At 42.9% G+C, this 15,806-nt stretch overlaps 2 protein-coding genes across 3 annotated transcripts in view; one reads left to right on the forward strand and one right to left on the reverse strand.

Moving 5' to 3' along the window:
• Positions 1-1,441: 1,441 nt before the first annotated feature.
• Positions 1,442-5,870, reverse strand: LOC105927940 (zinc finger protein 287). Its single transcript, XM_021317764.2, has 2 exons — positions 5,311-5,870; positions 1,442-2,504 (listed from the first exon to the last, which is right to left on the reverse strand). Exons 1-2 carry the CDS (start codon positions 5,489-5,491, stop codon positions 1,558-1,560), a joined length of 1,128 nt encoding a protein of 375 aa, XP_021173439.2. The 5' UTR covers positions 5,492-5,870; the 3' UTR covers positions 1,442-1,557.
• A 3,096-nt stretch (positions 5,871-8,966) lies between these two features.
• The window catches only part of adss2 (adenylosuccinate synthase 2), a 29,366-nt gene continuing 22,526 nt past the window's right edge, over positions 8,967-15,806 (forward strand). The window contains exon 1 of one of the 2 annotated variants that reach the window (XM_036126823.1): positions 8,967-9,410. In XM_036126823.1, coding sequence (XP_035982716.1) covers positions 9,219-9,410 — 192 coding nt within the window. In that variant the 5' untranslated portion in view covers positions 8,967-9,218. The remainder of the gene's footprint in view (positions 9,411-15,806) is intronic. The other variant, XM_036126824.1, reaches the window with a different exon arrangement.

Raw genomic sequence — 15,806 nt, forward strand, 5'->3', positions numbered from 1 at the left:
AATTGCCCTTAGGTGAGTGAGGGAGTGTGTGCATGGTTGTTTGACCTGTATGGCCCCCTGATAGACTGGCCACCGGCCCAGGGTGGACCCTGCCTCTTGCCCAATGACCGCTGGAGGTATAGGCACCAGGCCCCTGATGCAACCCTGCACCGACTAGCTGGTAGAGACAATGAGTGGGTGGATGGATCTGAAACACGTGAGCGTGACAGTAAAAGCAAAAACAGAAGAAATGTAAAACGAGGCAAATGCTTTGTCACAAAGTATCTAATTCCTTATAGCAGCTCCTGCTGCTTCAAACTGAAAAAAAGGATATAGCGCAAAATTCTTGCAACAGCAACTAGCACCTCTGTAATATAATATACAATATATTCATTAAGTCATTAGTGAAATCACAACATATCTAAGTTAATTCCAGAAATCTTTTTCCTGAAATGTAGTGATTATTCTTTGTGGATTAAAATAAATATAATTAAAAAAAAAAAACATTTTTCAAAAACAAAAGAAAACCAAATACAATTTTAGGCAACTTTCTTCAAAAATAACGGAGGCACCAAAAATACATATACATACATATACAGGACTGTCTCAGAAAATTAGAATATTGTGATAAAGTTCTTTATTTTCTGTAATGCAATTAAAAAACATGAAATGTCATACATTCTGGATTCATTACAAATCAACTGAAATATCGCAAGCCTTTTATTGTTTTAACATCGCTAATTATAGCGTACAGCTAAAGAAACCCAAATATCCTATCTCAAAATATTAGAATATCGTGAAAAAGTATACTAGTAGGCTATTCAACTAATCACTTGAATCGTCTAATTAACCGGAAACACTGCAGGGTTTCCTGAGCCTTGAAAAACCCTCAGATTGGTTCAGTAAACTAAATCACAAGTATGGTAGTGGTTAAGAGACGACATAAGATTCTCACAGTAACTGGTGTACTGACCATGGCATTACTGTCCTTGATTGGCCTGCCAATTCCCCTGACCTGAACCCCATAGAGAATTTGTGGGGTATTGTGAAGAAGAAGCTAAAAGACACCAGACCCAACAATGCAAATGAGCTAAAGGCCGCTATTGAAGCATCCTGGGCATCCATAACACCTCAGCAATGCCACAGGCTGATTGCCTCCATGCCACGCCGCATTGATGCAGTAATCTGTGCAAAAGGATTCACAACCAAGTACTGAGTGCATTAATGGACATTTTCAAATGTTTGATTTTGTTTGGCTGTTATTATTATTTTTTTTTACTTGGTCTGAGGAAATATTCTAATATTTTGAGATAGGATTTTTGAGTTTTCTTCAGCTGTATGCCATAATCAGCGATATTAAAACAATAAAAGGCTTGCGATATTTCAGTTGATTTGTAATGAATCCAGAATGTATGACATTTCATGTTTTTTAATTGCATTACAGAAAATAAAGAACTTTATCACAATATTCTAATTTTCTGAGACAGTCCTGTATATCTCATCTTTATGAGTGTCATCTTTAAAAAGTGTCACCAAGTCGCTTCTTTGAAGGAATCTTCTCGATGAAATACGAGCCGCTCACTTTTTCTGAGCGTGGGTACCCAGGTGGGATTTGAGGTGCGCGCTCTGCAGGAAGCCCCTCCCGCAGACGTCGCACCGGTACGGCCGCTCCCCCGTGTGGCTCCTGATGTGCTTCTTCAGGTGCCCGCTGTGGGTGAAGCTCTTGCAGCACAGCGAGCAGCAGAAGGGCTTCTCGCCCGTGTGGATCCTCATGTGGATCTTCAGGTCTCCCTTGCGCCGGCACTCCTTGCCGCAGACGTGGCAGCGGTGCAGCTTCAGCCCGGCGTGGCCGGCCATGTGCTCCTTCAGCGAGGTCGTGCTTTTGAAGAGCTTCCCGCACATGGGGCAGCACTTCGAGCCGTCGTGGGACCTGAGGTGCGCGTCGAGGCTCTCGGCGGACTCGAAGGTCCCTCCGCACACGGTGCACAGGACCCCGACGTCCCTGGAGTGGGTCTGGAAGGCGTGGCTCATCAGGAGGCGGCTGGAGGGGAAGGCCTCGGCACACAGGGAGCACTGGTAGTCGGCTCCAGGTGAGTTCAGGTGAGACGAGTCTGTGGGCTCTCTGGAGAGGAGGGCACTAGACTGACCCTGCTCTGTACGGTCCGGTGTAGAAATGGCAGCAGCTTCGTCCTGTAACGACGCAATCGAGTGAAGAGGCGCTTTGACCTCTGCTGGTTTCGCTTCACGGACCTCCTGAAACTCATCTGGCTCGGAGCTGCGAGTCCAACGTAGCCCCGGTGGTTTTGCATCCTCCCGCTCACGCTCCTCCCCGACAGAGGAGCGGGGGAGATTTAAAACATCCGCATTCGTTGCTGCCCGTCCTTGCTCCTGCCGGTCAGCCGCCCAGAGCTCATGATCCTCCTCTTTAATGCGCTGAAGCTCTGGATTCCACCGAGCTGCCTGCTGGAGGCCGGACTCCTGCTCACAGGAAGCGTTGTCTTCACAGGCGGACGGCTGACAGATGTCTGAAAGAAGAAAATGAAGCTTTAAGAGGTGTTTATAGAAGCATGAAAACCGCTTTGCTTGCTCAATAATACAACGTCTAATCAAATGGAGTTCTGTTGTTGCTAAAAGCTTTACGATTTTTCAAAATTATAGACACAAAGTTGAATCCTAACAATAAAAAACCAATACAGAATTTGCCTTTTCTTCATAATTTCAGTTTAACACATCCCCAACCCAAAGTGAAGTATTAGCTGTCGGGTTCCGAGACAGGTTGCAGGTAAAAATCCGTATTATTCCACAGTCATTTTCAAGGCAACTTTTAAACTGTAAATAATGGCCTTAATAAGAAATATATGGCAGATATCTCTACATTGGCGAGACTTTAAATGGAAAACCACTCAACTAGAAGGATAAATGGATAGAAAGCACATGGATGGATGGATGGATGGATAGATGGAAAATTGATGATGAAAGCAGGATAAACACACTGATGGTGGAATGTAGCACAGCTGTGCCGCAGTGGGTTACATAGTCATCTTGCAATTACAAAGTTGTGGGTTTGATTCCAGTTTCTCCCTACCACATGGCAATATGCCCTTGGGCAAGGCACATATCCTCTGGTTGTGAACTAATCTTTGTACCCGGGTGCGAATGGGCAAATAGATGAAATGTGAAAAACATTAAAACACCAATCAAGTCTGGTAATAAAAACATTGTTCTTTGCTTTGGTTTCCTCTAACGTTTCCAAGTCTGGAAAACGTCTCAACCACATTCCCTAGTTTCCAACCTGTATAAGAACCCTATAAATAATACAGTGAACCAGCATTTGGGGGAAAGAATGTCATAGTACAATATTGCAAGTATTACAGATATCTAAACATAAAAACTAATATTAAGTTTACAGACACCGATAGTCTGATTTCCTTGCATGTGTGGACTGGATGGGTTGTTTGCGCCATCTGCTGAGAATTTCATGTCAGTTCTACCTTTCAACATATATTCAATAATAGCAAATGAGTCCAGCGCTTATTTTTTCACTGCTTTACATATAGCTTTACATATAATGACAATCAATATGCCGCTATTTAGGGCAGCCATAATTAATAATTCAATCTTATCTGTCAAAAGAATTTAAAAGCGAATCAATACATAAATCCCAATGTCACCACATTGCTCCCCATCACTGCCCCCATCACTGCAGCCACTTCATTTCTACAGCTACACAGAAGCTGAGGGGGAGAAAACCTGTTTGAACCTTTGTATAAGTTGTTTGAATATCTCTGTTATCCAATGTGATGATTATACTGTGACTGAAAATTAACATGCAGGCAGGCCTGGTATCATAAAGAGGAAAAAACATGGTAGTAGTCCATGCGTTTGTTACTTCAAGGCTGGACTATTGTAATTCTTTACAATCGGGAAGTCCACAAAATGCAGTTCAAAGTCTTCAGCTGATCCAAAATGCTGCAGCAAGAGTTCTGATGAAAATCAACAAGCGGGATCATATTTCTCCAATTTTAGCTTCCCCTCATTGGCTTCCTGTTAAATCAAGAATAGGAATTTAAAATTCTCCTTCTAACGTATAAAGCCCTTAATAATCAAGCTCCATCATATATCAGAGCTCTGATTACCCCGTATGTTCCTAACAGAGCACTTTGCTCTCAGACTGCAGGTCTGCTGGTGGTTCCTAGAGTCTCTAAAAGTAGAATGGGAGGCAGATCCTTTAGCTATCAGGCTCCTCTCCTGTGGAACCAACTCCCAGTTTTGGTCTGTGAGGCAGACACCCTGTCTACTTTTAAGACTAATCTTAAAACTTTCCTTGTTGACAAAGCTTATAGTTAGAGTGGCTCATGTTACCCTGAGCTATCTCTATATCTATGCTGCTATAGGCGTAGGCTGCTGGAGGACATTAGGGCCTATTTTTCTCACTCTACTGATTTCTACTGTTCTCCAGTTTTGCATTGCATTACATTGAAATGACGACAGTCATTTCAGCTTTTAACTTTTTGTTCTCTCTCTTTTCTCTTCATAGTAGGTACACCTGGTCTGGCGTTCTCTTAACTGTGACATCATCCAGAGAAGACGGCTCACCCGCTACTACCATCTAATGTAGAACAGATTACTAGATCAATGTGTGCTCCTGTGCTTTTTTGTCTCTCTTGTTTTGTCTCTGCTCTGTCTTCCGTAACCCCAGTCGGTCGAGGCAGATGACCGTTCATACTGAGCCCGGTTCTGCCGGAGGTTTTTCTTCCCACTAATGGGTGGTTTGTCTTCCCACTGTCGCTTCATGCTTGCTCAGTATGAGGGATTGCTGCAAAGCCATGGACAATGCAGACGACTGTCCCTGTGGCTCTACGCTTCTCCAGGAGTGAATGCTGCTTGTCGGGACTTTGAAGCAATCAACTGGTTCCCTTATATAGGAAATTTTTGACCAATCTGTATAATATGATTGATTTTGACTTTGTAAAGTGCCTCGAGATTACATGTTTCATGCATTGGCGCTATATAAATAAAATTTAATTGAATAGTAATGAGTGACAGCATGGGTGAACCTCACCTGTAATTGGATTGTTTTAGAATAATTCTAAACTACGAGCAAAAGTGTAATATTAAAAAAAACACAGCTGGCACAGAGATCCTGTCACTCAAAGCAACACATACATGGATATCCATGTGTTACTTTGAGTGACACATGCATTTCCTTCTCGCATTAGGAAGTAATGTGAGGAGCAGGACAACCCTGCTGGTCGCTGTTATCGCGGATCTGGGGGAGTGGGGCTGCTTTCAGTCCCGGTCCGCCCCTGGAACCATCAGCTGGGAACACACCTGTCCGCTGGCTCTGCAGCTCCAGCAGCAGACCTCGCAGCCGATCGATCTCCTGCTTGGAGTGGGACGCTTCTTCTTCGTATTTGGCGATCGCTCCTTCGAAAACCTCCAGGATCTCTGCGACCGCGGCCGCGAGCCGCTCGTTCACGAAGGCCCTGAGCAGCAGCGGAGACATTTTCATCAAGGTGCGCGCTGACACAAAACAACCTGGATGACCCCGGGTGGAGGTTAATAACAACGCTGCGAGGGAGAGAGGGGACCCCTTCTTCTTTGACGCTTCACGCTGCTGGCTTCTGGAGCTTGTCTTTATCGCCCTCTTCTGGATAAAGCTGAGGTTGACACCTAACTCTCAAATCCACCCTCAACTTCACTGGCCAAGTTCGTGAGCACAAATCAGGGATGTGACTTCAGCTTTCTCTCGTGAGAAGAAACAATCACAGGGCTCTGTATTCAAGCATCTTAACAGAAAGTTGAGTGGAAGGAAGAAGTGTGGCAGGAAAGATGCAACAGAGAGAACCACAGCCATGAGAGAATTGTCAGGTGAAATCCATTACAGAATTTGGGGGAGCTTCACAAGGAGAATGGAGTCAGTGCATCAAAAGCCGCTGCACACAGATGACTACTAGACATGGGATACAGATGTTGCATTCCTCGTGACAAGCCACTCCTGAACCAGAGACGATTTCAAAACAGTCTGACCTGGGCTAAGGAAAAAAGGGACTTAACTGTTGTTCAATGGTCCAAAGACCTGTATTCAGATAAAAGAAAAGTCATTTAAGTTGGAAATCAAGGTTCCAGAGTCTGGAGGAAGAGAAGAGAGGCACAGAATCCACGTTGCTTGAAGTCTAGAGTGACGTTTCAACAGTCAGGGATAGTTTTGGGTGACATTTGTGCTTAAAACATCCTTTTCTGACATTTCAGCCTGCAAGCCCCAAAATCACAGTGCCACAGATTGGTGACCCCCTTCTGATGGCAGGGATTTCCCCCCTTTTCTTGGTAAAATGACAAGAATAAAGTCATAATGTTACAAGAATAAAGTTCTATATTTATAAGAACGCATTCAAAAAAAGTGCACCCTCGCCCTGCGTTAAAACAATGAATGTGGAGCATCTTGCAAAGTTATATTATGGCATTTGTTTCACAAAGAAGGAAATACTAAATCTTTTTAGCACATCAGCATCAAATCATCTCACACTTTGATACAGTGGAAAGTAGTCGTTGTGCAGCTCGTATAGTACATTTTTTTTTTTTTTTTGTCATTTTGATATGTTAATTTTTTAAAGAACATTTTAATTCTACATTTGGGTTTTTAAAATAAGGAAAAATATAAAACTGTTGTAAGAAAAGGATGGGTGCCCTTTATTCTACTAGATGTAGATATTGTGGAAAATTATAGGGGGAAAAAGCTCATAGTTTCCAACCTAATGACCTAATTTTCTGGGGCTGTTTGTGTCATTCTGTTGTAGAAATTCGATGCAATTATTCCATGAAAAACGTCTAAAACCTGCTTTTCTTGTTTTATCTACCAGTGCATCTCAAAACACAACAATATATTATAAAGCCATTCATAATGTGATCCCAGTTCACTTCTGCGCTTTCTCAAGCAACTAGATGTGAGAAAATGAAATACTAGTTAAAAAAAAAAAAAAAAAACTTTTCTCACACTCCAGTTCCCTTTGATGTGGCGTATTTGGTGGGAACAGAGAACAGCACAGAGTCCCTGGAGTCTGGGTGTTGTAACAGGGACACATCCTTCTGTCTCCTTTCATCCACTAAGGTCACTGTGGAAATGTGGAAGTGTGACGTTTGCTATGCAGGGCTGAGTCGTGACCCACTGCTCACCGCTTCCTCTCGTCTCCCCAACAGACCATCTGTCCCACACTGGGATAAGAGGAGACGAGAGCACAGGCGTGATGTGATCCATGCAGCATGCTGCTGATCTCCATCTGCAGCAGGAAACAGGATAGATGGATAGATGGATAGATAGATAGATAGATAGATAGATAGATAGATAGATAGATAGATAGATAGATTGGATGGATGGATGGATGGATGGATGGATGGATGGATGGATGGATGGATGGATGGATGGATGGATGGATGGATGGATAGATAGATAGATAGATAGATAGATAGATAGATAGATAGATAGATAGATAGATAGATAGATAGATAGATAGATAGATAGATCGTAGACGATTTTCCACAGAAGCAAAAAGGCAGCTTAAATTTCTCACCAGACTCATAAGCTGCAATGATCTACTTTCTGACAACCTTAGACACCTGTTTAAATCCCCCCATGGTCAATCTCCCTTCAACAATTTTTTTTGCATACATCTTTTAATGAAAAATTCACATTTATGTCTGTTTCTGCTAATCACATTGTTTCTGTATTTTAAAATGTATATTAAATATCCATTTGTTCAAATTTCTTAGAAATACACAGTCCTAAGGAGTCTTAATTTTATTTAATTTATTGCATGGCTGTAAGGACATTTTATTACCACTAGAGGGAACTAAATTGTTCAGACTACAACGAACACCACCTATAGTTATTTATAATTAGCAATTTCAGTATTATACCGAGCTGTGTTTATGTTGTTGTTTTTACAAACTTAATCCCTTTTTTTGCTGGCTCTTTATGTTTATCTTTATCTTTACTGTAACGTTTTTTTGTGTGTGTTCCTGAATGTCTTAATTAAAATTCATTACAAGAATGACTTCCCATTTAGTCAATGCAGCAGAAATTATTCCGTTTTCCAATCGGTTTCCGTTGTTCTAATCTAATATAAATACCAGATACAAAGTGTAAGTAAATGTTTTAAATGTAAAGTTTTGCGTTCTTCTCAGAAGCTATATTGTCAAATACTGAACTTAAGCTGCATTTCTGAACTGAATCACACCAAAAATATATCAAATATTCTTTCTGGCAAGCCACTGCAGTGTTGTATCTCTTTTAAAACTAAATAAACGTAAAATTAAAAAAAAGTCTCCTTTTTGACACTAATGCCGTTGTTTAGACATCAAGAGAGCACTACTTACGTGTTGCTTAACTTGTGAAACTCTTTAGGCGGTCACTAAGGCAACACTTCTCTTTTTGCATCTTTGTTTAATCCGTTGCTATTTGCCGTGTTATAAACACAAGGGTGTGTGACGGACTTTGCTGATATTACGCTTATGCAAAGATAAATAAGATTCACAACCCTCAATCTGTGTACATTGATCTTTGTTTAGCCTTATAAACGACAATAGCAAATTAATCCCCAGAATGAGTCACTAAATTGGAAAAGTAGCCCATATGATGATTCATAAAAAAAATTATTATTATTTTTATTTTTATTTTAGGTAAAAGCACATTTGTGCAGTATCAGTGCCCGGCTGTTTTTAGTAATTTACTGATAGACCGACATATAGAGTGGTGTGTTTATGCACAGGCCACAGAGCCTCTTTTATATGCGTTAATAGTGGATGCAAGACTAATTGCAGAGGATTGTCTGCATTTGCTTTAACAGAAGTTCTGCAGGGTTACAGACGTCCGTTTTACATCCCTCCTTCCAGGGTCTGAACACACCTCCACAAGTGGGAGTGTCACCGGAGATCGTGAAGCAGCAGATGATTCACTGGGATCAGGTTTACTGAAACGGTTCTAGGCCATGTTATTGTTAGTTTGACCCGCCAAAACAGCAACTCGGAACATTATTGTTATTATTTAAACGTCTTCTGTTTACATTTGACTGTGTTAAGTGTGGAACTGGAGTGGTCGCGCATGTGCAGAGCGTCACTTCCCAGCTGTGGAGTCGCTGTGGAGTGATCTGTCTCGCTCCTCCGGGCTATCTGCGGCGGCGCAGCGGCGGCAGCGGCGCTTCAGTACGTAACGGAACACTCAGCCGGGGGAGAACCCAGCAGAAATGTCTGAAAGCGGGAGTCAGGAAGCCGCCGGGGCCTCGGACGGCAGCGGCAGCCCGACGAAACGGACACCGCCGAGACCGCCCGTGGGCAACAGAGTGACCGTGGTGCTCGGGGCTCAGTGGGGCGACGAGGGGAAAGGGAAAGTTGTGGACCTGCTGGCGCAAGACGCGGACATAGTGTGCAGATGTCAGGTAGGTGAGCTCGCGAGCTGCGAAGCACCTGCTGGCTGTTGCCGGGTAACAGCCCCCCCCTCGTCCCGCAGGTAACTGACGGCTGGTCGCTAGCCGCTTCACCGCCCTTCCTCCCCCTCCACGTCGGAGTCACGCTGCGTTCATGTCCCCTCGCCTTAAAAGGGGAAGCCAAGCGGAATATAAACGCCTCTTCTGCGGCTTCCGACCTCACGCGTGGGAGTTTCTGGCGGTCCGTGCCGCTGTGTGAGGCGGCTGGGCGAGGGCAGCGGCGCCGCCACCACGCACCACTCAGGTGTTTTCACGGGGTTAGCATTAGAAGCTAAGCCCTGCGAGCCAGAGTCCGGCTGGCATGCTTCCTCCAGTCTTGCAGCCATCGCTTGAATGCAACATTGTTTTTAATAGGCTAGCCAACATCAGACGGAGCCGCTGTGTGTTTGCTAAAGTCACCTTGAATGCCTGCTAGCTGCCTAGCTCTATAAACACCTGTGATCTAGGTAGTTAATGTATGTCCTCCTCACAGTTTGCTTTGTTTTACCTGCAATAAGTGATTTAAGCATAGATGGCTCTGTTTATTGTTGACTGTGCCCTACTATCCTCTGCCCCCAAACCATTGTAATTATGGGATTATTATGGTATAGATTAACTATAATAGATCTGTTATCATTCAAAGGTCTTTTTAGTGTTCTAGATGTGGTTGGATCTTTTTACAGAGATGTGATCCTGAAATTAGGGATGTACGATATATCGGCATTCACATCGGTATCGGCCAATGTTATATCGGTATAGGTCCGATAAGTAAAACTGGACCCATATTAACAACCGATGTGTATTTCCATCTAGTTGCCCTTTGTGACAGTGTTTAAGGAGGGGCAGGGGATGGGGTGGGTAATGCGTTGTTTTTTTTTGGCCATGAGACAGTGACAGTGATGCATTGCATTGTGGGGGTTTTAAATGAAGCAGAGATGCAATGTCGGCTGTGTGGTACTTTTTCCACGGTTTTTGAAAGGAGACTTATGAAAAGCAAGTCTAGACTAGTAAGTGTAGACCAGGGATCACCAACCTTTTAGAAGATGAGAGCAACATTACCGGTACTGTGTCGTACGAAGGGCTACCTATACTGACCTTTGAACTAGAAGAGTCAGAGCTCACCTTAACTTGATGTAGTATTAGGGCTGGGCAACGATTAAAATATTTAATCGCGATTAATCGCATAATTTGCCTGATTAATCGCGATTAATCGCATTGTATTTACAAACTCCAAGAATGAATTCAAAAGTAGTGTAAAGAGCACTTTTATTTTAATGTTCTGCTGCCATATGAACAAAAGTGTTGTAACATTTGTAGCACTTATCAGTAACACATATTTAGTGTAAAGCTCAACTTAAACATGTAAAACAAAAAATAGCAATAATAATAAATTAAAGCTTATTGCCACTGACAGGGAATTCTCTTTATGGGGAAAAAATCTACCAAAAACAGGCAATTTCTGAGGTAACAGCAGGGAGCAGCATTACCATTTTATGTTCAATACCAAAGTTTAACTTGGCAGTGGTTACAACTAACTTGTTTCTGTCATATTCCATGCTGGAAGAACTTTAAACTGAAATGCTTGTTAACTCGATGCGTGCATGGTTATTTGACGTTGACACGCGGTTTTTTGTTGTTGCTTTCTCGCGTGCATATAGTGAATGGCAGGGAAAAACAGGCAAAAATACATGGATACTTTGAAACGAGAAGCGACTTCACCGACGGCGTCTAAGCAGACCCCCCCGCTCCGCACAAAACTTGTTCCGTTCACCAACTCACCGCCTCGCCTAAGCAAATTCCTGCGGGAAACACCGCCTTCCGCATGTCGGCTTTGTTTTTTTCCGGCCAGCACCTTTCTTCCTCTTTGAATCCGAGGTTTGGCTGACAGCGAGGTTATTGGCGCATTATCGCCACCTACTGTTCTGATTCAAACCCCTACACCGCAGCAACAGACCTTCACAAAATAAAAGCATGTGAGCAACATGCGTTAACGCGCGTTAAAGTAAATATCGCCGTTAATAGTCTAATGAGTTAACGCGAAATTAACGCGTTAACTTGCCCAGCCCTATGTAGTATAAACATATTTTTAATGTTTTTATCATTTTAAATATATGTAAATACAAGTATGATTAAAACGGAAGAGCAGCTAAATAAAATAACATTTTGGATGCTGCTCACTGGAGGATTGTGCTAATTTTACAACAGCTGACCCCTGGTCTAGACTATAACCCACGTTAAAAAATTCAGTTAGCATTGTTTGGTACAAAGTTGTTAAAAATGTGATCATCCCAGAAACTTAAACGTGTGTGTTCCTCGGTAAATATCGCTAATCAGACATAAGAGCAATATTCATGTCAAATATCGACATCGGCCTAAATCTTCATATCGGTGCATCCCGACCTGAAATGTTCAAATATCACAGAGAAACACTCACAGCTTTAGTTATGGGGTTGACGCCATGGTTCCACTAAAGCTTTTAGTGGCAGAAAGGACAGCTTCCAACCAGAACGCTGCGTCTGTCCACCTTCATGGAAACAACTAAAAGCCGGATTTAACAACGACGTGAGACCGCTGGATTTGAATGTTATGTTGCTTATGCCGATGAGACCTGCTGTAGGACTCACCAGATTTGGTTCATCCTGGACGGGACAGATTCATCGCTGCCTCAGACACATTCCTCAGATATGTGGGACCATATGGACTCAACAATCATCACACAGTTGCTGTAGATCTATCAAGCAAATCCCTTAGTCCATCACACTCCCAAGGTGCTCGACTGGATTCAGATCTGTGGACTGCAGTGGCCGATGAAGTACGACGAGCTCGCGTCACGTCCAGGAAGCCGGCTTGGGACGATTGGAGCTTGGTGACGCGGTGCAATGTCCCGCTAGAAGTAATCGTCAGTAGATGTGGTACTGAGCATACACCAGGTTTAGATCCCACCGTCTCGTCGTCCCTTCTGAAATTGGGACGAGGAAACATTTTTATTTTTTGAACCGGCTGTCTAATTTTGGTGCGTTTGTGTGAATTGTAGCCTGAGATTTCTGCTCCTAGTTGAGAGGAGCGGCATTCAGTTTGGTCCGACGTGTTGAGGGTCCAGCAGTGATGTTCTGCATAGCTTGGTTGCAATGAATGGTCTCTTGAAAAAAAAACGTTGCCTTTCTATCATTTTAAAACAGTCTGATCTCTGACATTAAAGCAGCGGCGTGTAAGTTTTGACCCAGGTATTTGCCTAATTTGAGACGTATTGAATGATTTTGCAGGTCCATATGCAGCACTTGGCACGTATCGATGAGCCACCGCTGCATGAGTCTTGGGGCGTAGAGCGGTGCCCCAGGCAATCTGGCACCTCAATACGCTTCAGTCGTACATTTTTATTTGGTCTATTCATTTACTTTGGCTGGCAACCAAGTGTCGTGACTGTCAAGTTTCTCCCAGCGAAATGAGAACATGGCTGCCGTTGCTCATACTTTAGGTGGAAAAGCAAAAACAACTGCGTTTATATGCATTTTTATGACATCTCTAGCGAAAAGTATGCATTATATATGTATAAACTATGTTCAGGTAAGGTAGACGATCTCTACTCTATTAGTTTTGCCTAAGATTTCAGTGCGTTCTCAGAAAGACGTAAGGCGATTATGTTGCTATGGACACCACCATGCGCCGAGTTCAGCCTTCATAAAATAAACTATATTTAAGGAAATATATGCATTTTGATGACATCTCTTGCAAAAAGTATGCATAATATCGTTATAATCTTCATTCAGTATCACGTGTTCTACTGTGTGTAGGCTTGAGACAAAGCAGGGGTGCGTTCCATTTACTGTGTGTGCGTCCCCTGTATTTATAGAGGGACATGCAACATTTTCAGATAGAATTCTTTACATTTTTATGAAATTAATAGCAAGAAGTAAGCAGTCAGGGTGGATGATATATATATATATCATACCAGTGAGAGTTCACTGTGGAGTATTTAGGAGTGAGGGAATTTTACAGGTGGCCTCCTCCAGGAAAACCACAGTGAAGTTCTCTGAACTCCTGAGGGCGACCCGTTATCTCACAAAAGTTTGTAGAAACAGTCTGTGTGGCTGGTGCTTGATTTTATACACCTGTGGCCATGGAAATAGATAGAACATCCATTATTTACATGGGTAGAGGACTACATTTGGCCATATGTATGTCTAGTTTTTGAATTTGGCTAAATTGCAGACCCATTTGCATGCGAGACACCTAGACTCCCGTGCTATCCTTTGCCTCTTGCATTTTAAGGTGGACTTGCAAGCATGTGCAAGCAGATATATCCCAGATCATCCTTTACTCATGCGGATCTATTTAATTTCTGTCAGGAGAGCCTTACATCTCACTTAACACTCATATATAAACATAGTGGTTTTGGCTCTAATTTGTTGTCTGTGTGAATGCTTCCCAACCACCAGGAGTCTGGAGTAGAGTCTGTGCATGTGCTATAGGCTTGTAAATGTCATTTACCCTCATGGTAAATGTATAAAGTTGGTAAATTTGACACGAAACTACAGTAAACACCTTCAAAAGCACCTGCTAAAGAGCATGTGGACCTTTTTTTTAAAAAAATGTATTTCTTTTAATGTTTATGTCAAGCTTGATTCCTTCACTCGCATGTCAGAGTATATGGTACATTCATTCAACACTAGAATCGTATCGGTATCGGGTTTGAAGTGATAAGCTCAGCCCAGGTACCGGTATTGGATGGGATCAGGGAAAAACTGGATCGGTTCATCTCTCGTTTAAACACAGACGGCAAAGGCACAAACCTTACAAGTCACATCATAATTTGGGACATTTAACAAGGATGTTGGGTGATGCACATTTTAAAAACAAATCATAATAAATCACGATAAATGCAGCAAAAACAACAACAAAAGGTTCTGTGCTGTTTCTCTGCTGATTTCTAAATTGAGCCTTGGCCTTTTGAGGCTGCTTTGTACCGATATCCAGAGAAATACTGCAATGCATCGTCTTATTTTGACTGCTATAAACACATTCTTTGACGTGTACAAACTGCACTATCAGTCCAAAGTGTGGGCACACCTTCTCATTCGATGCCTCGTCTCGATGTCTCCCCTTACCTCCGGGAACTCCTATAAGACCGTTGGAAAAACGCTTCAGGTGACTAACGTCCCGCAGCTCACTGACAAAATGACAAGAATGTTTAAAGCTGTAATCAAAACAAAGGGGCGTTGTCTTGAAGAATCGTGAACACAAAAGATGGTGGGAGTTATTTCACACTCGTTTATTTCGATTAGGAAAAGCCAGACAGACGGAGGTGTTTCCAAACCTGTGACTGCTAGTGTACATCACCTGCATGTCAAGAGGAGGAAAGCCAGCCTGGGCTTTGTGTTCGCTCGTCCTAAAGGCTTTAGAAGAACTAAATCAGCTTTAAATTGTCAGTATCATTTCTTTAAAATGCAGTGAGAAATGTTTAAGAACCTGCAGTTCCAGAGCCACAAGCGGCTCACTTAATATAATTAAACAATTAAATATTGCCCTTTCATTCTGTTGTTCTAGGCTCCTATGAAAAAAAACACTGGCCCCACCTTGGCCCCCTGGTAAATCTGGTCTAGAACCGCCACTGAATGGCGGATAACCCTCCCGTGTGTTGGTTCCCTCCTGGACGTCTCCGCTTGGAACTGGGTCTCGTCACGCTCAGCCCAACTTCCAGATTTGAGCTGAACTGTCTCTTTTTTTTTTTTTTGCTCAACCAATAGTGAAATGTGACTCAGCTGTTCCGTTCTCACGATCTCGTATAAATTTGCATCTGATCTGGCTTCTCCATGCAAATCGGGTGAGACCCTGCCACGCTCCGACGTTTTGTCTTTGACTGTTATTGTGACTCCCGGCTCTGTACCCAGCGCTCACTGGGGTCATTGTTCTCTGATCTCCAGCAAAAAGGGAACACGTGACGGTGTGTGAAAGCAGCGGAGGGGGAACGAGGAAAAGCCTTTTCCCGTCATGGCATGGAGCCGCGTGTTTTAATCAAAAGAAGAAGCTGCAGCCTGGCTGTCCCGCTGCGGAGCGGCCATGCTTGCTCCACCTCTCTGCTGACCATACGCAGCGTGTTAAGGCTGCTTGTAATGTCCTTTATTTAATGTCCTTTATTTAATGTCCTTTATTTATACCGTTACACTAGCGTCGTTCACTAGCATCGTTTGTTATTTAACCAGCATGTTTTAGTTGCTTGATTAGATGCATACCAAACTGAGGCGTCCCAATTATTCCAATTGACATATTCTCACATACCGCACTGAAGGACTCCAGTCTGGAGTTTGATCATTTTCAAACCACATATCAGACCTTTTTAAATTGAACTAACCTGGAGGTAAAGTAAAGTTT

The sequence above is a fragment of the Fundulus heteroclitus genome, chromosome 22 (genome assembly GCF_011125445.2).
Source record: "Fundulus heteroclitus isolate FHET01 chromosome 22, MU-UCD_Fhet_4.1, whole genome shotgun sequence".
Lineage (NCBI taxonomy): Eukaryota > Metazoa > Chordata > Actinopteri > Cyprinodontiformes > Fundulidae > Fundulus > Fundulus heteroclitus.